The sequence below is a fragment of the Apis laboriosa genome, unplaced genomic scaffold (assembly GCF_014066325.1).
Source record: "Apis laboriosa isolate Shangri-la unplaced genomic scaffold, ASM1406632v1 scaffold25_cov139, whole genome shotgun sequence".
Classification (NCBI taxonomy): Eukaryota; Metazoa; Arthropoda; class Insecta; order Hymenoptera; family Apidae; genus Apis; species Apis laboriosa.
Genome location: NW_025222552.1, coordinates 1,147,362 through 1,169,352, shown reverse-complemented (window position 1 = coordinate 1,169,352; position 21,991 = coordinate 1,147,362). Strand labels below are relative to the sequence as shown.

At 19.3% G+C, this 21,991-nt stretch overlaps 2 protein-coding genes across 3 annotated transcripts in view; one reads left to right on the top strand and one right to left on the bottom strand.

Annotated features, from left to right (window-relative positions):
* LOC122713642 (protein PFC0760c-like) overlaps positions 1-9,550 on the bottom strand; it is a 34,029-nt gene extending 24,479 nt beyond the window's left edge. The window contains exons 1-3 of the mRNA XM_043934280.1: positions 9,476-9,550; positions 6,256-6,548; positions 849-1,325 (exon numbers count right to left, since the gene is read on the bottom strand). Coding sequence (XP_043790215.1) covers positions 849-1,325; positions 6,256-6,548; positions 9,476-9,519 — 814 coding nt within the window. The 5' untranslated portion in view covers positions 9,520-9,550. The remainder of the gene's footprint in view (positions 1-848; positions 1,326-6,255; positions 6,549-9,475) is intronic.
* A 9,606-nt stretch (positions 9,551-19,156) lies between these two features.
* On the top strand, positions 19,157-21,703 carry LOC122713601 (leukocyte elastase inhibitor-like). 2 transcript variants are annotated; one of them, XM_043934202.1, is made up of 8 exons: positions 19,157-19,219; positions 19,682-19,803; positions 20,130-20,309; positions 20,398-20,608; positions 20,702-20,916; positions 20,977-21,156; positions 21,226-21,361; positions 21,433-21,703. In XM_043934202.1, exons 2-8 carry the CDS (start codon positions 19,705-19,707, stop codon positions 21,594-21,596), a joined length of 1,185 nt encoding a protein of 394 aa, XP_043790137.1. In that variant the 5' UTR covers positions 19,157-19,219; positions 19,682-19,704; the 3' UTR covers positions 21,597-21,703. The 2 variants fall into 2 exon arrangements, with proteins under 2 accessions (XP_043790137.1, XP_043790135.1); XM_043934200.1 differs by lacking the exon at positions 19,157-19,219 and adding an exon at positions 19,522-19,569.
* The last annotated feature ends 288 nt before the right edge of the window (positions 21,704-21,991 follow it).

Genomic DNA, 21,991 nt, shown 5'->3' with positions numbered 1-21,991 from the left:
CAAGCTCTATTGGTCGCCAGACTGGTTAACTTTTGCTTTGATTAGCTTTCTAAAATTGATGTAAATTTAAATTTAATTAAACGGCAAAATGAATCACAGATAAATCGAATTAATTCTGAATGAATTATTCTTGCTCGTTTAATTAACTTTTATGGTTGAACGCTATTTGAAAATCTATCTTGAGATTAAAGTTTTTGGATTTTTCTCTTAAGATTTATAATAACATAAAACTTTTATAAATTTATATAGATTATCATTAAAAAAATCTTACTTTAATAATTAAAATTACAAAATACACAAAATAATTTTTCTAAAAGAAAATTCGTATAATTGAAATTTTACATTGAAAATATATCATAATTTAAGTTAAATAATAAAATAATAAAATCCTATGATTTGACATATTTCTTTTTATTTCAAATTATTCACATAAAACTTCTGCGCAACAGTAAGACACTGATCCAGAAAATCATTTAAAAAAAAAAACCAAAGAAGATCATCTTTTAACTTTCGTTAAGAAAAATATTACAATAAACTAAAAAAAATATTTTCAAAGACAATTTTATCCAAGAGCAACGAAACTATCTCAAAGCAAAAGTTTATCCCAGACCATTTCTGCACGACAGCATAGAAAGCATCGACCGCCTTTTGGCCAACGAGGATAAGCGAATAATAATGAATTAATTGAGCACGTGATTGTCAGGAATCGTTGTATGTGACTTGCCACTCGTTTCCCTTCTCCCTTGATTAAACGACAGCCTTCGAGGAAGGGGATGTAGCACGCGTGCGAGATTTACGCGTGTGTTTACGCCCTGTATTGTGTTTCTTGCTCTTTCCCTTGAACTCACGTGCTTGCCTGGCACCGGTGATATCGGCGATGGCGTCGTCCTCGTCGTCCTCGTCCTCGTCATCCTCCTCGTCCTCATCATCGTCGTCCTCAGTGTATACCAGATCCACGTCATCCTCGTCATCGTCGTCATCGTCGTCCTCGGCCTCGTTTGTGGATGCGACAGGGACGTGGATAGGATTTGACACGGATTCCGCACCTTCGAGACCGGATTCGTGGATACCGGAAACGACCTGACTCTCGCCAACCGCGTTCCCTTCGTCCTCCTCAGGCCCAGTCGCGTCGTTGTCGGCAACTGTGCTCTCTGCTGTAGCAGCTTCCGCGACGTGTTCCGCTTCCTGGGCAGCGTTCAAATCGGCTTCTACGGCCGCCGGAATTGCAGGAGCCGGTGGAGGTGGTGCTACTGCTACTGGTGCAACTGATTCCACCGGGATCGATTCATCCTCATCATCGTCGTCGTCGTCGTCATCCTCTTCACCTGGAATGTGTGATCAAAGTAAACTTTTTAGAATGTATTGTTCTTTTGATGATTATAATTATTATTTGTTTGTTATTCAATGATAATCATAAAGATTAAGTATATTATAATATTACTGATCATAGATTTTTAGTAATATAATATAATATTATAAATTTTATTTAAATGAATTAAAGATAATTAACAATGAAAAGTAGTATATATTATATTATTAGTAGATATAGTTATTATTAAAGATATTATTAAAGATAAATGTAATCATAAAAAATAAAATTGTTAATAAAGCTTATTATATCTTTGTCACTAAAGATTGAACAGCTCACTATTACTATTTTAATTTAAAAACATATCTTTTCTAAGAAATTATATTATATTATATAGTATATCTCAATTTTCTTAATATGATTTTTAATTTATATTTATTATAAAAATAATATAGTTCTAAAAATACATTAAAAAAAATTTGATTTTTATAAAATTTGTTTATAAGTATAAATATATATATGAACTTCTATAATTTCGAAATTAAAAATAATAAATATATATCTAGATATTTTTTAGCAATATAATAATATATATAATATAAGAAAAAGATAAAGAAAAATATATGCAGCAGGATGAAAGATTTATATTAATTAGTTGAATAATTAGTAGACAGATAACTTTAGAATGTATTTGATAAATTTTAAATTTGCGATGTTTTTTTTTTGTATCAATGTGTATATATAAAATTCCATTAATTGGAATTTTTACGTAAATAGAAAAATCATATATTTTATTTTTTATTTTATAATATATCAATCAAATAATACAAGAAAGTAATCGAAAGTTATCTAACATTATATTTTAAATTTACCGTTAGAATTAATATCAAAATTTAATTTGTATTAAAATTTTCTTCGCGTAATTTATAACGTGTATATCATTATTAATACATTCCAATATGTATATTGAAAGAATACATAATTTCAAAATGTATTTTAAGCGTTACAATAAATCTCTTTTTAAAATATTTATATTTAGTATTTATTATCTTTATATATAGTATTTATTATCTTTTCAAAATTTTTTAGATATTTTTTGAGAATGAAATATTAATAAAAAAATCTTTTTATCTAATTTGTTATTAAAACCAAAAAAATTTATATATTTTTACTAATTATATTATATATTATTTTACTAATTATGTTATATTATATTGTAACTTATAACAGCCAATGAAAAAAACTGAAGAGATGATTTTAATTTTTCTATAAAAATTTATAAATTTTTATATAGTTATTTATATATAAATTAACAAAATTTAAACAATTATTACTCATATATTAATCAATAGATTATGTAATATTATTTTAATATAAAAATCTGATAGTTATATATAATAATTAAAATATTTATATATAAATATACGATTATATAATCATTTCTTATTTATAAATTAAAAATTTTTGATAGATATTGTTTGTATGAGAAGTGTAAATTTGAATTAAAATTAAAATAATAAAAATATAATTCAATTCTATTATAATATGTCTTTTTCATTCAAATAATATAAATCTCTAATAAATTAAGCTTAATTTTCATAAAAAAAATTTATTAAAGAAAAATTATCATTTATTAAAGAAAAATTATCATTATTATAAAAAAAGATCTAAAATTAAAGATTTATTTAGAAAAGAAATATTACTTATTTCTCAAGTTTTAGAAAATTTTGTAATTGTAATAAAAAACTTGATTGGATTGAAAATAATTGAAAATTTGGAAAGTTAAAAATTCATTCATTTCATTATCAAAAATTATATTAATTATTATTTTATTGTTTTTTTAATAATCATAATTTTTTAACTAAAATATATTTAAATATTTAAATATATTTAAATATTCAACTATTGTACAAAAATATATCAAATTATTTAAAATATGTATGTCCCAAATTTAGAATATTATATAGAATATATGCATATGATACATATGAATATTTATTATAATTATTGTAATATATAATATATATATAAATATATGTAATATATATATATATATAAATATATGTAATAATATATATAAATATATGTAATATATAATATATAATATAAATTATTATTATTAATTATATATCTATTTACATTTATCATAATTTACATTACAATATATAACGATAATTTTTTATGCTTTCCTATCAAATTAATGTTATTTATTTGCAAATATTTATAAGCTGTAAAAAATCACTCTATATTACAAATTATAATAAAATAGGTATATTTTTCATTTCAATAGAATTCATTCTTTATCGAGTCATTTTTTTCTATAAATGAAAATATCCAGAATTTTTACAATTCTCAATAAATTCTTGTTAAAAACTAAAATTTTTATTGAACTCTTATACAAAAAAAAGAAAAATATAACATATTCATTTGTACCAACGTATATATAATAATAGAAAACATTGATATAAATAATACGAGAAAATATAATATTTGCATAATCTGTAATCCAATAATTATATTGGCGACGAAAAATTTCAACAATTACTTTTCATATCTAAGTCAATGTAAAAGAAGTAGCGCGTAGAAATTCTTTTCAAACTGAAATCGCCGTCGATTTATATTAATTCGGGCGAGTTTGAAGTATTTTGTACCGTTACAACTACGTGAACGCACCAGAATTTCCGTCGCTAACTCGAAGTTTAATGTTTGTATAACGGCTCGTTTCGCGATCCCTCCTCATTTTATTTCATTCAACGAAATCTTGTTGACAATTATTCGATGACAATACAAAGAAAGCAAAAGCTATTAAATGAACAAGTAAATTCAATGAAACAAATACGAGCATATTGATTTTTATGATTACCTTTAAATATTATGAATGATACTAATGAAAAGATTGTAAATTTTTTATGCAAATATATATTTTTCATTTTGTGTATATTTTATATAAATGATGATATATTATAAACGAATATGTTATATATCATATTAACTTTATTTACATTAAATGATATTGAAAGCTGGAAATTTTAAATATTTTATTTGTAGAAAAATACTAGAAGGATATTGAAATGATACATTATATAAAAATTGACATATAGAATAATTTTTTTTTTTGAATTTAATTTCAGTTAGCAATAACAATTCATTAAAAAATCATGAGAAAAATTGTATATATTATAATGTTATATAAACATGATAAATCTTATGTAATAAAACTATTGATTTTCATTAATTTTTTATATATTTTGGTAATTATATATTTTCAATAATATATTTTTTTTGTTGATTAGTTGATATTTATTGATCTTATTTTGAATTATATAAAAATTTGCAATTTATATATAATGAATTTGAATTATGTAATTATATTCTGTTAAAAATGAAAATATCGATATGATTTCTTCTTTTTCTTTGATATGAAAGAAAATCTAAAAAAAAATATAAATACAAAAGTATTAAGTAATTTATTTATTTTATTATTTTATTTATTTATTTATTTTATTTATTTATTTATTTTATTATTTATTTATTATTTTAATTTTTATTAATCGGTAGAAAAATTATATAATAAATAAAATTGAATTTCGAATTAATTAATTATTATTACATTTTCTCTACATTTTTATTTATTTCAATTTTTGTTTTAGATTTATGAAAGCAAATTCAATGAATTTGTTAAACAATGAAGAAATTTGAAAAATAGAAGGAGAAAAAAATAATATAATTTCTTTTATAAAAGATTCAGATTAATATTTAAATAAAATTTAATAAATTATAAAAAACTTTAGTAGATTAGAAAAATATACGTCAAGAAATTCGAAACTTTCTTATATAGATAAAAATTGTAACTCTCTTAAAATAATAGAATATTAATAAATACTTATCTTATTAATTACTAAAAATAAATAAAATTAATTAATTTTTTTAATTTAATAATATTTAATTTATAAAATTTTTATTAATTATTCAATTTAAATAATAAGCAATCTTTAAAATATCTAAATTTTAATAAACAATTCTCTGATAATTTTATTAAAATATGTATATAAAAAATATATAGCAACAATACTAATTCTTTATTGTTTAGTAATTATATTCTAGAAAATCAATATTTATATCGAGAATTGTAATATCTTCGTTATCTTAACACTTATACTATGTACGTTCTATTCTTCAAATGTTCTACTTCAAGAATAATTCTCTAAAGAATATATAAAATAAATGTTTTCCAAAGAAATATATTCTTTTCATTTATTCTAGTATAAAATTACCTTTATATCAATTGCCAGTATAAACTCAACATGTTTTTAACATAATGTGTAATAATGATACTAATGAAAAAAATGTATAATACTTATTGTAAGTATTGAAACAAAATAGAAAATAATTTATAGAGTAAAAAGAAATAAGTATTTAATATTGTATTTTTTGCAAAAATTGCAAAACTTATTTATTTTGATAGAGATACGTATTATATTTTATCAAAAAAAAAAAAAATTAACAAATATAAAATCAAAGAATAAATAGAATATAATAATTAAAGAAAATTGAGAAATTTAAGATATTTACAAAATGAATAAAATTTTATAGCAAAACAAATATGAGATCTAAAAGTTAATAAATAAAAATATTACATTTATCATATTTCTGATATCTTTCTATATTTCTATCATATTATCATATTTCTGATATCTTTCTTTTATTTTTTGTAAGAAAAGGTTGTTTCATTATTCAAAAACGATTATCTTGTCACTTATAATCTACGATAATTTTCCTAATCAAATATTTTTTATTACTAATTATTATTTTCTAATATTATATTCTAATATTATATTCTAATCGATTTTACTATAAATTCTATTTTATTGATTGTATTCTTTCGTATCATCATTTCTGCACGAATTATTTAAAAAACAAAGAAAAAAGAAAATATGAAACTTTACCTAATATATCTTCTATGAAACGTTCCAAATAATCTGAATCATCATCGTCATCATCATCATCATCATCATCGTCGTCGTCGTCTCCCGTGATATCGAAATCGACGTCGTCATCATCATCGTCGTCATCATCATCATCCTCGCTGACTGTTGGTGGCTGTGCTGCCGCCTGTCTTCCATTTTCAATCATGTTCTGATTCGACGTTTTCTCTGCTGAGATTTTTGGTACCGGTGTTGAGATTGTTTCAATTGCTAGGCAGCACAACACTGCCAATATTATTGCTAACTTCATAGTTCTGCAAAGTAAAAAAAAAAATAAATTTTTTATAATTTTTCTTAATTAATTAATAATTTCCTTAAAATAATTTTTGAATTATTATATTTTTCAAAAAATTCTTGTATTCTTTTATAATTATTATAAATTTGAATATATATATATAATTCTCATTTTATTATAAAATTATATATATATTTTTTAAATATCTATATTTTTGTATATGTATGAATTAATTTAATTATTTTTTATATTTTTTTAAAATATTATTTTTTTCAATAATTTTTTTATGATTTTTTATGAAAAACATATTAACTTCTATTTTCATAATCATATTTATAATATTTTAATTATTATAATAGTTTTGTTATAAATAATTTTTTAATATATTTTAAAAAATACATTACACATTTATACAATTCTTTTATTTGAAAAACTATTATTATTTTATCCATAATTATTCATATATTATTATTATCCAATTTTTTTTAATTATACACATGCTTTCAACGAAATAGATAAATACATTATTCAACAATTTTTTCTTTAAATTTCAAAAATTAAAATAAAAAAATATTTTAATTCATCAGAATAGTAAACAAACAAAAGAATTTTAATGATATTTTATCTGGTAATTTAGAAATTTTTTTAAATTTCCATTAGTTTAAATCCATTGAAAAATGAGGTCATATTCGAATTGTAAATTACCATGATTTACATTTGATAAACCACGTTCTAGATGTCTAAATGTATTTATTCCACTTATTAATCTATTCTTTTGTTTATTTCATATACAAAAAATTTTGCATTTTAAGAAATTTTATCCATATTCATACAAGTAATATTATTTTAAAATCTAGAAACGATAATAATAACTAATATTAAGTAAAAATATATAAAATAAAAATATATAAAATTAAAAAAATAAAATATGAAAATGCACCAAATGAAGTAAAATTTGTCAAAATTTATATTCTTCTTTTCAATATAATTATAATTTAAGTTACTATTTGTTATGATACGATATCATAAAATTTATTAAATATTTCCTTTAAAAAATTGATCGTAAATATCAGATTAAAAAAAAACAAAAAAGAAAAAATTTATATATATATATAAAATTATATAATTCTTATATTTATTTTATGTTTATTCCTCACGAAAATGTGAATAACGTTGCATAAAGAAATTAAAATATTATTAATTGAAATATAATAATGAGAGAGGAACAAACGCGAGAATACATAACTTTCCCAGAACCACGAAAGTTTCATTTGACACTGAGGTTATCCTGACCTTCGGCTGGAGACATAAGAATTCTCATGCAGTCGTATAACGGTAGGCAAATAAACGTTACTTGGCTATTTTTAAAGAAAAGTATTTTATCTTTTTTCTTATTTTTCGAGAATAAAAAAAGTTATATTAAGAAGGAAAATGAAAAAATATAAGGAAATGCAATTCGCAATTGATATTAAAAGAAATTTAATACATAACGTTTCTCTAGAAAAAACCAAAAAATAAAAGTGACAAGATGAAATCTTTCTCAATTCATTAATTAACAATATGTAAATAAACATATTATATTATCTTTCTCCAAAAGAAAATTTTTAAAAAAATGAAGAAATATAATTCATTAAAAATTTATGGAATGTTCGATATTTGAAGATGTGCATTTTTAAGTTTCCCTTAAAAATAAAAAAATAAATATCGAAAGAAATCTAAAAAGTTCACAAGTTATATTCATATCTTTTTCTAAGAAAAAGAAAAGAAGAAATAAGAAAAATAGCATTTCACTATTTTATTAAAGAATTTAAAAAGAAATAAATAAAAAAAAAGGAATAAAACTTACCATTAATATTCAAAGAAATCTTCAAAATAAAAAACGATAAAAAGAAAATTAAATTGATCAAAAATTAAATATTTTATAATAATGATTCGAAAAAATGCATTTTACTATTCAAAATATACTAAATTTTTCTTTGAAAATAAAGAAAAAAAAAACAAGAAAAAATTCATTATTATAATGTTTAAAAATATTTTCTACATAGCACATAATTAATACATCGTCAAATTTTTTTTTTTCTAGACTTCAAATTCTAGACCTTACAAATTATATTTTATAAATTTCGTTGTTTTAAATTGACATCTAAATAATAATAATAAATCTAAAAAATAAATAAATACAATTTTTATTGTAATATTAATATTTAAGTAAAATTGTATAATTTTCGTATATTATCTATTATTTTCTTTTTTTCGTCACTAAATTCAGATATAGCTCTGATTGGAGATATAAAATTTTGAATTTTGAAACTTTCAAATAAATCTTTAAAATTCAAAAAGTTTTGGACATAACAAATCTCGAAATTTTTGTGATCCGAAAATTTCAAAAATGAAAAATAATTTGTATAAATTATTCGTACGAAAAATTGCAATATGAACTGGTTTTTATTCAATAATAATCGAAAAAAATTAAATACTAAATTTATATTTAAACTATTGCTTCATTTCAATTAATAAATTTGCAATAATTTTCATAGAGAAAAAATAAAAAATAAATATAAAAATTCAATATTCTACAAGCCAAGAACATTATTATATCTATTATATACTGTTGACTATTACGAATCTGAATTTAAAAAATTTATTCAATTTTTAGATTTGAATAAAATAGACATACCAAAAAAGAAATAAGCATTCTCGAGAGTTTCGCAAAGTTTCAAAATCAAGTTTTTTAAAAATTTAAATTTCATTCCATCCCTAATAATGATTTCTTGATTCTCTAACCAAACATTGTGTTAAAAAAATTCCAAAAATATACCAAAAATTTCTTAATAGACCAACAAACAATATCAATAGAAACTATCATCACGAGACGCAAAGACAGCACACGACAAAAGCCATGCCACTATCATCGCACACAGCATCACTCAGAATAATTATTCGAACCGAGAAATCAATCGAAGGAACTTCGTTACAATATGTAGATACATCCACCGATGTAATCGAGTCCGGTCTCGAACAGGGTTGAAACTGTGTCACGTCAACAACCACTGCAAATGTCCACGAACGTCCACAAAGAGGGTCGAACAGTAAAAGCCGAAAATAGGGCAAACGTGGACCAAGAGAAGTCTTCTTGTGACTCACCTCTCGTCTTTTCTTCGTTGAAAAAAAAAAAGAAAGAATCCTCGAGTCGGTCGATGGTGTCTAAGTCGACGACGCGAGTTGTTCGTGATATCCACTGAGCAAGAGAGTGTTAAAACAGACGAGCCAACTCGCAACGACTCTTTTATACCGGGCTTACCTTTCCACCTCCTTCGTTCGCCGTCCTCTTTCCCGACCATGGTGTGTATTACTACCTTCTTCGTGTGTTCTTCTCCACGTGGCTCGTTGCGTTTTCTCCCTTTCTTGAGAGGACGTGCATTGTGCCGTTCGATAAAAAGACCGGGCCAAAGCGTGCACCGACTTTACGACGGAACACGGAACACGTTTTCCGACTGAATGAAAACCCAGAGCTATAAGTCTTTCATTGGATTCAATTCGAATAGTGATTTTATATTGACAAGGAAATGCGAAGGGGATTGAAAAGTTGGAAGAAAATTATGCTTATTCTTTCGCCATTCCTTGATAAAATTTGTTCGATCAAAGAATGTTATTATGGCAATGTGAAACATGTGAGATATATTTTTTTTAAATAAAAATAAAAAAAATAAGAAAAATAAGAAATTATTGTCAATAAAGTGCTAGAAATAAATTTTATTTGGAATAAAATGTTTACGAATAAATTTTAAAATCTTATTTATCGGATATTTGATTATTTCGAATAATGAAAGAAATTAAAAAATAATGAATAATTAAGTGTATTTAAATACTCTGTTTAGTATGTAAGAAGGTTTTAATTAAGAAAAGCATGAAAAAGAATAGAATAGAAATTTTATAGAAAATCATTCCATAGAAAAATATAAAAAATAATTAACAAAATAATAAAATAAAAAATATCGAAATAATTTATTTTTCGAATGATATTATTTAAAATAAATTAACATAACGAATAAAAAATAAAATAAAAATTTTATTTGAACAATTATTTGAATAAAAACTATTATCAGAAGAATTTATTCAATTTAGTCACAAGAATTAATTTCTCTTATGTTTTAATCATTGTAGGTATAAAAAAATTCATTTGCAAAAATAATTTTTTCTAAGATTTCGATTATTTTTATAAGAATCCTATCTTTTGATTAGACCATTTTTTAAATTAAATTTCTTTTCATTATACTTTCTTTTTTATTTATGAAATTTTTTTTATTCAAATATATATATTTATATTTTAATTATACTACTTATGAAATACTATTTCTATTATGAATACTATTACTATTTTTTTATACAAATATTATAATATTTATTGGTAAAAGATAGTTTTTTATTGATTTAAGAGAAAAATGATACAATTACAAACTTATAAAATTACAAATTTTTAGTAAAAAATTATGTCATTTGTTTTAAAAACATATATTTTTTGTGTGAACATTATTCGGAATATATCCGGAATCATAAATCTAGAAATAGATCTATAAATAAAGTTTAATGTTTAATTGAAATAATATATATTTTGAATTTTAAATAAATCTCTAATATTTTATTTATATCTGAATAAAAATAGATTTAATAAAATTAGACACAAACTTATTGAAAAGCTATTTTCTCAATGAATTTAAAAAATAATATTAAAAACAATATTTTAAATTATAATTAATATTTTAACAATATTAATTTATTAGAGATGAAACTTTCATGATTCGATATGATAAAATATATTCAATCATTTTTTAAAATTTACAGATTTTTATATTTTTCAATGCTTGTCGCTTTTGTATTAATTGATTTCGATGAAATTTTCAGCATTATATTTATATTTATATTTTAATTAAGAATCTATGTGTTAAAGAATATTAGATTTATTTGTTCTTTTTATTTACTTTTTTTTATTAATTTTATCAAAAGTAAGCCATATAGAAAGCATTCAAAAATTAATCAATTCTACTAATTAGATTTGGATTAAATTTATTTCAAATAATAATTGAAAAATAATTATTTTAAACTAGCTATTTATTATTTAATAAATAATATATTTCAATTAAATCAATAATAAATGAAATGATTATTTAAAAAAATAATATTTATTTTTTAATTAAAAAAACACATTTATGAAATAATTTTCAGAATATGTATTGAATAATAAATATAGTAATAATCCTAGTGTTAATAAGAAACAATAATAATATAATCACTTGATATATATTAAAAAACTAATTATTTTCATCGAAATCAAATAACAAATAATAATAACAAATCAGAAATTTATTTTGTAAAATAATAAATAAATAATTTAATTAAAAAAATATTTATTTATTTATAAATTAAAAAAGTAATTTGAAAATTCTTTAAAATGACCAGCTATAAGTTAGAAAAAGAAATGATGTTAAAAATATTTCTTAACATTTATTATTTTAAAATTTATATCATATATTTATTATAAAAAAATAATTTAATTGTTTTTTCAAAAAATTAGACATGCATAATGTAAAATTTAAAAATTTATAAAAAATGGAGTTGATTTATTTAATTTGAGAAATTCATTCATTTAATAAAATGAACTATTAATAAAAAAAAATTGATAAAAGAAATATCCATTATATTGTTTAAATTACAAAATTATTAAAATAAGATATAAAAAAAAAAAAAATAATCGAAATTAACGACATTCTTTATTGCTTCCATAACAGCAATTAAACCTTAATGTCAGGCAATTTAATATATTGCAGATAGAATTAATTACATTTTGTCGATAATTAATCACTTTCGCCGAACTTCTTGGATGCTACGATTCATTTTTATCTTTATCGTTCCTTGACAATTTAATTGTCAAGTGAAGGACAAAATTTACATAAAATTAACAAAATTGAAACTGGAACATATTTTCAAAGAAATTGTACATTAAATAAATACTCGCAAATTATTTTTAATTTTAAAAATTATAAATTTTTTTCATAAATTAACATATTGATCTATTATCCTCTATAAATCAATATTTCATTATTTCATATTTTATTTTATCAATTCATGTTATTGTTAAATTTATAATATCCTTTTATATCTTAGAATATATTTGAGAATAAAACTTTTGAAGATTACTTTTGAGATATTGCAAATTGCAAAAATGATAATTTTTACTCTCAACACAATGTTTATTTGCAAAAAATAATTCTTAGATCAATTTGCAAAAGTTTTATTCTCAAATATATTCAATAAAAATAGTTTAATATTTCATAGATATTTTATAAATTTTTTTGTAAAAAATTTATTATTATTATAATTTGTTAGGTTTAAAAAATTGAGAAATATTTTGTAAATTATAGAATTATACACAAATTTAAAAAAAAATTGATGATTATTGAGTTAATTTATCGATATTGAAATCGATTTAAAAATATTGATATATATATGGTAAATACAAGGTAAATTATAGAATTATAAAAATTTAAAAAGAAATAATTGATAATTATTGAATTAACTTTTCAATATATTCTAAATTGAAATCTATTCTATTAAATCATTTAATGATAACTGAATTTCGTAATATTTATAATAAATATTTATAATAAATATTATAATAAATATTTTTAATAAATATTTATAATAAATAATGTATATTATAGTAAATATATATATAATTATTATAGTAAATAATATATATATATATTATATATATAAATTTACATATATATATATGTAAATTTTTAAATTGTTTTAAATAGTTTCTTTATCAATTTATATTTTATTAATTTAGATTTTAATAAATAAGATTCTATCATTAAATCATCATATTCAATGAAATTATTTATATAAATATATAATTATATAAATATTATGAATATTAATATATAAATATTATTATATTATATTCCTAAATTCTATATTACTATATTCATTTCTAATTTAAACTCTTATTAAAGCATTTTTACTCTTCATATTTCAATCACTATATATTTAAATTTTGTTAAATTTTGTTTTTAAACTTGTTTTTAAACTTTGAATTTTTAGAATTTCGTTACACTATTATTTTTTTCTCATTTCATCCAACTCCATTTCTGAAACTGTTTTATGTTTCTAGTTTTTAAAATAAAGAATCTGTATTAGTTGTAATTAAATTGAAAGTTCGCGATAGTATGTGATAATTCGTGAATGATACGGATTTGAGACAAATGAAAAATCTAGAATTCTATTCGAGAACGAGGAGCGAAAGCAACGCCTTGATCATCGAAGCGATCTAACTGTAAATACCAGAAAGTTTCCTCTTTCATTCTAATCATTGATCATATTTCTCATATCCGTTTTGATTCGAATGCTCCAATTGATAAAATATTTTTTTGAGATACATTTCATTTTTGATTTAATTATTGTTTCTGTCACTTTCGCATTTTTTAAGATTTTGAATATGATTCAATTTAGTAGGAAAGTTTTCATCTTATTTATATTTTAAATGTTGTTATCTTAAAATTTGATTTTATTCGAATCAAATTTGAGAAACAATGTGAATTATTATATATATATATATATAATACAATGTGAATTATTATTATATATATATATAATTTTCATACAATTTGAATTAAAATTCCATAAATCAACTATTAATAATATCTATCTAAAATTAACTAAAAAAATTTCAATATTTTTTTTATGATTAAAAAATGTATAATAAAACAAAAATCAATTTGTGCAACATTGATTTAAAAAATATAAATGATTGTTGATATTTAAAATTAAATACATATAATAAATTGAGTATATTTAGAATTTTATTGTATGTCTACTATCTTCAATGCAATAAATTTTAATTGAAAAAATAAAAATTGCAAAAAAAATTATAGCATTGAATTATTTATGAATGAAAATTCCTTATTCAATTCATAATTTTTTAAAAATTTGGATTTATTATACATAACTAATAATATATATATAACGTATATATAATATAATTCTTGTTAAACTTGAACAATCATCTCTAGAAAAGTGCTGAAGAAGAATTTTTCGTTTCCCTAAATTATGAGTTTATATATATCTAATATTATAAATAATCTTATTTAATATTTATTATTTTTTTCTTTATAAACATAGTTATTATACTAAATTATTATTTTCTTTTTCTTTCTTTTTTTTTTTACTAAAGCAATAAAATGTTTTTGGTTACCTGTGAAATGGAAAATACAATATATTATATAATAAAGAGATTATTAAAATTTATAAATATATAATAAATAAATATTCAAATAAATAAAATAAAATAAAATGATAAAACAAAAAAATTAAATAAAATCAAATTTATAAATATAAATGAAACAATTAAAAATTAAATAATTTTTAAATATGAATGTTTATTATATAAAGAATGTAATAAGATAAATGCATTATGAAAAATAAATTAATCATTTAGATACGATACTTATTTTAGATATTTATTTTGTATTCGAATAATAATAATTTATTATTATTTGAATAACTAAGCTTCGAATAATCGAGGTTTGAATAATCGACATTTTATTATAGTTCATTATAATATATAACTTGCTTTATAATAAAACAATAATATTGTATTTATTGTATTTATTTATTGTATAAATTGTATTTATCTAGCTTCAAATTTTAAGTTAATATATAATAAATATTATTCAATGATTATACATTTATATAGTATACTTAGCTTTGAATTATTTTGAAAAGGATTTATGAAATCAGCCATTTCATTGACAACAAAATCTAACCTAATATGGACTTGATCCCATTATTAATCAGTAGTCTATGTTATAATTTACTCCAGATTGACAACAAATTCTATCGAAAAGCAATTTTACGAATTTTATTTATAGAATTAAAAAATCAAGTCTTATGTATCAAATCTTCTGTTCAATTTTCGTGGAAGTTTCCATCTGGCGTTTGCACAATCAGCCAACATTTTATGTGATCTGCAAGTTCGTAAGGATCACTGTGTTCGTCTCCACTCTCCATTCGATTGGAATATAGGATTTGGTGTCAACACGGCAAGGAAGTAGTCCGTGGCTTCGTGAATTAGTAATCAGGATGTGTGTCTGTAACTAACAAACACAATTTCGTGTGTATATCACATTTTCGTGTGTCAGCCATAGGTGACTATTGAGAGAGAAAAAGAGAGAGAAGAAATAAATTGATGGAAAGAGTGAAAAGAAGTGACATGGGAGAGAAAAAGAAAACGAAAAAGAAGGAAAAAGAGAAGAATATACAGAGAGAAGGGAGGAATCGATATGTGAAAGATGATGATGAAATGAAAAATTGAAAGAGAAAGTAAAAAGGAGAAACAGAGAAAGGATGTCGAAGAAGGCTAAAATAGAAATATATGAAAAAATGAACAGAGATAAGAAGAAATATAATGAATGTGTAAAAATCTTCGTACTTTCTACAAAAAAATTTTATTTACATAAGAATATGATTGAATTTTTATTTCAAAACAATTAGTATTTATTCATTTTTATAGTTTTATATTAAAAATTATTTTTTGCATTTTATTTATAGAATGCTATTAAATATAAAAATATTTCACTAATTTATGATTCGGCAAACAAAAATTTAATCAAATTTAATCATTTTAATATAAAAAATAATTAAAAAATAATTAAATAATAATAATAATAATAATAATAATAATTAAAAAATATATCAATCTATTGCGATATAAATGATTTATTTTAATAAAAATTTAATTTTAATAAAAAATGTATGTAAAATTATTATATCAAAAAAAAAGGTTCAAAGAATAATTTACAATTTTATTATCATATTTGACCATTAATCGAATTATATTTTTAATTAATCAAATTTTTTAATTTTATTTATATCATAAATAATTGTTTAATCATAAATAAATAGTTGTGCATAATTATAGATATTAATAATAATGAAGCAAAGAACAATGATAAATAAGAAAGAAATTTCAAAATTTGTATGCAAAGAGTATTATACAGTACATAGAAAGAAAGAAAAGTACTAAGAAAGTTAAAACTAGAGGAAGCTTAAAACAAAGGAAAAAGAAAGAAAGAGATGGCAAAAGCCAATATGCGTGAATCGTTCCGCAATATAAGGTTCACACTGGCATTCTTTTCTGTGTCATTTGCTCCACGAATATCATTCATTATTCATCGAATGTAAGTATTGTCCCGAATTAATTCACTGAAAATTCAAATTTATACAATAACATGTGATTTTGAAGATGGGAATACATTTTCATATCTATTATTTTTTCCGATTATTACTCTAATTATATAATTTTATGTAACTAATCAAAACTTTTTAAAAAAAAATTTAAATCTTTATTTGCTTGTATAAATCATTGCAATAATTTTTTTTTAAATATTTGCAAAAAATATTATATTAAACAATTTAACTTATCCATTCTTTTATAAAAGTACGCATTAAGAAATTTTTATAGAATAAAAAATTATAAATAAATAAGTAAAATAATAATTTCATATCGAAAGTTCATAATTTCAATAAAATTTTGTTTTATTAATAATAAATGAAAAATAAATCAAAAAAATATTTAATAATTAAATAATTAATTAATATTTAATAATAATTAATAATAATTTTAATGCAAAAAGAATTTAAAAAATATTTTCAAATTATTCGAAAACTTAATTTTTTCCCCATATCTATTATACCTCTCGATTGCTGCTTTAAATAAATATTAATTTTTGTATTAATTTGTATTGCATTTATTATTATTTGATTTTATATATACTGTAAATTATTATATCAAAACTTATAAACGGATATTTCGAAATTTTTTATTTTAACCGTTTATTTTTCTTTTTCAATATAAAATTTAATAATCAAAGAATTGCAAAACTAAAATATAATTATTAATTTAATTAAAGATTGTTTAATAGATAATTTATATAGATTTTTATATAAAAAAAAAATATTATATATTATATTATATATATTATATATTATATATTATTATATATTTAAATATTTATATTCATAAATATAATAAATATTATAAATATAATAAATATTTCGTTTTATAAATATAATCTATAATAAATATTTGGTCTCATAATTTGATTTTATTACGATTTTTTTTATCATTATTAATCAACTTTTTGTTAATTTATTATTTTGTTTTTCAAATTCACTTATTAAAAGTTTTGTTATGTATTTTAAATCGCTCTGTTACACTGGTTATTTTCTTGATGATCTAAATCAATTTAAATAAACATTTTGTATGAGAACAACAATGTTGTTTTACTGCTTATATATATTATATAGATATATATATGTAATCAAAAATATTATATATTAACAAAAATATTATTCAAAATATATTATTTATTCAAAAAATTATAATGATCTTGAAAAGTTTAATTTAAAATGATATGACTTTGAAAAAATTATTTTATTAAAAAAATTATCCAATTAATATTGTATGATATACAATGATATATGATGAAACAATATGCGCAAAAATCAATAATTTTAAAAAATAATTTTTTTAAAAATATAATTTATATATAATTTTAATATAATTATATATAATTTTTTTAAAAAAAAATAATTTTATTTTTGAATATTTTTATGTATATATTTTATGTATATATTTTTATGTATATATTTTTATGTACGCCATTAAAAATGACAAAATGTTTGAAATAAATATAAAGTTTCATAAGTTAGCAATATACTTATAATCACAAATTTCTGTTTTATTCAATATAATTAACTCTATAAAACAAATTTTCAAAATATTAAATACAAATGAATAGAGGTATATATAATTTTAATTTTTACAACAATTATATTTTTTTTGTATTTTTTTATATAAGATCCTTTGAATTACTTAAGATTCTTTAAAAATTATAACCAAACATTAAAACTGTTACTAAAAAGTTTTGAGTTTTACTAATTTTGTGTCATTAATCGTATTCAATAAAATTTTAAATACGATTTGTAAATAAAGAATTTTCTTTCTATTAAGACAAAAATTCCAACTTTTTATCTTTCTATTATGTTCTATCTTTATTTAATTATTTAATTAGAAATTATCTTTAATTTCTACAGATATTGCTCTTAAATAATTTAATACCTTATATAATTTAAAAATTATACTATTAAAATAAATATACATATGTATAATATATAATATTTGGATGCAATCAATATAAAAACTTGAGTTTTATCATATATCGTTGTTTGTCTTTTATTATTGTATACGCTTGACATATATTCTAAATATAATAAATCAAAATAATTATCAATATATATAATTATCATCAATTATAAAAAATATTACATATTTATAAATATATAATGTAGAATTAATATTAATTTTTTACAAATAAAATATTTTTTTAAAAATAAATATTACATAAATATAATACTTTATATCTTTATTTTCTATAATTTCCATTATATATATAGTTAGTAAACTTCAATTCTATTAAATAATTGAATATTTTCATAAAGTTAAATTTTTTGTTTTTAGAAATTATTGTATTAATGGCAAAATTAAAATAAAGAATTCATTTTGTTTAAAAAATATTTTGAAATTAAATAAAATATTATTTTTTTTAAAACTATTTTATTTTTTGACAGGTAGTTATATTTTTTCTATACTTGACACACTGCTAGTTAAACTTAACCTTTTTTAACAATTATCTTCTTTTTAGTAACTTGATATATTAGAAATAATGAAATCATTTTTTCAATTTTTGTATTTAAATGTTTTAAAAATTAATATATATTAATAATTTTTATTTGTAACATATTGTAAAAAAAATAATCAAAGTTTTTGAACATTTTGACATTTTTATTTAATCTTTATGATCCTTATAATCTTATATATTTATAGAATATATTATAATTATTAGATCCTTATATATATTAGATAATTATTTTCCTTTTATTAATTTTATGTAAAATGACATTCTTTATAATATATTCAGGTAATCATTTATTCAGGTATCATTTATATATCATGAAATATTAATAATTACATTTATATATTACAATAATTATTGATTTTCATGATATTTTAATATAAAAATTATTTTGTAGTATTACATATAATATTCATAATTATGATGGGATCATCATCTGCCACTCTTTCAAATAATAAGGAAAATATAGGCAAATATTTATCTGCTTCGTATAATAATTTTACAAAAGATCTTTATAAAGTGAGTAAATATTTTATATATATTTTATATTATAAATTCTTTGAGTTATCATTCTTTGATAAATTCTGTCAAAATTCTGTAAATTCTTTAAAAATTATTTTAAGAATAACATTTATAAATAATTATTTATATATTGTTTGTACAAATTGTTTATTTAAATAAAGTTCATTTAATATATATAAATAAAATTCATATATTTATATAATATATTGTATAAATTATATAAATTATTATATAAATTTTTATATTATATAAACATTATATAAATTTGTATTATAATTAATAAAAAAATTATGTTATATAAAATTTAATCATTATTATTTTAGGAATTGACTTCTACCAATGTAGGAAATATTGTTAATTCACCATTAATAATACATATGATATTGTCTCATCTTTCTCATGGTGCAGAATCTACTACTTTAGATGAATTAACTAAGAGTCTTTATCACTATAATAAAATTTTAATACAAGAGGGATATAAATCATTAATTATTAAATTAAATGTAAGATTATTAAAATTATGATAATAACAAAAAAAAATTTATTAATTTCACAATTAAATCTTCACAATTAATCTTCTATATTTATAAGGAATTGTCCTTGGTTAAATTGTATATTGCGAATGCAATGTATATTCAAGATGGATTTGAAATATTGACAGAATTTTTAACAGTAGGAAAAGATATTTATCAATCTGAGATTTCAAAAGTAGATTTCAAAAATAATGTAGAGGCATCTCAAAAAATCAATGCTTGGGTTAATGAAAAAACAAATAATAAAATATCTTATTTTATATCTTCAGGTAAATTACTTTAAATAATTATAACATATATATATAATAATATAATAATTATAATATCAATGTACTTATATAATCAATGTTTTTTTTATATAGATAATTTTAATGAGAATACAAAATTAATATTAATAAATGCAATATATTTTAATGGTACTTGGTTAAATACATTTAATGTAAGAGATACAAAAGATAGAATATTTCATGTATTAAAAAATCAAACAAAATTTATACCAACAATGTATAGTAAATCTAAATATACTCATGGTGAAATGCCAATTTTGCAAGCTAAATTTATTGAAATTCCATACAAGGTATTATATATATTAAATTGCTACATATATCAAAAATTAAAAGAAAAAAATACTTTACAGAATCCAGATGTTGTAATGATAATAATATTACCAAATCAAATAGATGGTCTTTTAAATTTGCAAACTAATTTTTCATTTGAAATGCTTGCAAATACAACTCGATCCAATAATGATATTGAATTATATCTTCCAAAATTTAAAATTGAGTTTACAGTGGATTTAAAAAATGTTTTGAATAAGGTATAAATAATAAATTTTATCTGCTATTTTTTTAAGAAAATTTTAATTTATTTATATTATAAATTTTAGCTTGGTTTAAGTACAATGTTTAAACCAAATGCAAATTTTAATCGTATTTCTAATACACCACTAATGGTTGATAAAGTTTTGCATAAAGCAATTATAGATATTAATGAAGAAGGTACTGAAGCTGCAGCTACAACAGGTGAATTTAATTTTAAAAAGAAATTAAAGTTTTATGTACATTTTTAATAAAATTAAGTTATTTTTTATTAGCTGTTTTTTTAAGACTTCGACGTTGTACATACCCGGAGGAAACAGAAAAATTTATAGTTGATCGACCCTTTATGTTTATAATTGAATATAAACCAAACAACATACCACTTTTTATTGGGAATGTACAGGATATAGAAGTTACTTCACAAAAAGATGAATTATAAATTCCTTTTATAACAAGGATTAATCAATAATTATTAAATTAAAACATATATCTTTGTTTTTAATATGTATATATATATGTATATATATATAAATTATTTTATATACGTATATTATATGCAATATTGTACATATATTATACATAATAAATATAAAATTTATTTTATAAAAATAGATCAATACAAAATTTAATTACAAATATAAAATGTACAATAAATCAAAAACAATACAATATAATAAATTATCAATACAATATAATAATCGTTTAGAAATATAATAATATAAATATAATTACAACAATTCATTTAGAAAAATTAATTTTTTAAATAAAACAATTTATTATCAGAAGTTATAATAATAGAATTATGAAATTAATAAATTATATAAAAAAATCTTC

Bases quoted from the DNA above. Each gene is read 5' to 3' on its own strand.
- LOC122713601 (XM_043934200.1), top strand. From the start codon at position 19,545: ATGACATTCTTTATAATATATTCAG. The intron at 20,310-20,397 runs GTAAGATTATTA...TATATTTATAAG, and splicing joins CATTAATTATTAAATTAAAT to GAATTGTCCTTGGTTAAATT. The intron at 20,917-20,976 runs GTATTATATATA...AATACTTTACAG, and splicing joins TTATTGAAATTCCATACAAG to AATCCAGATGTTGTAATGAT.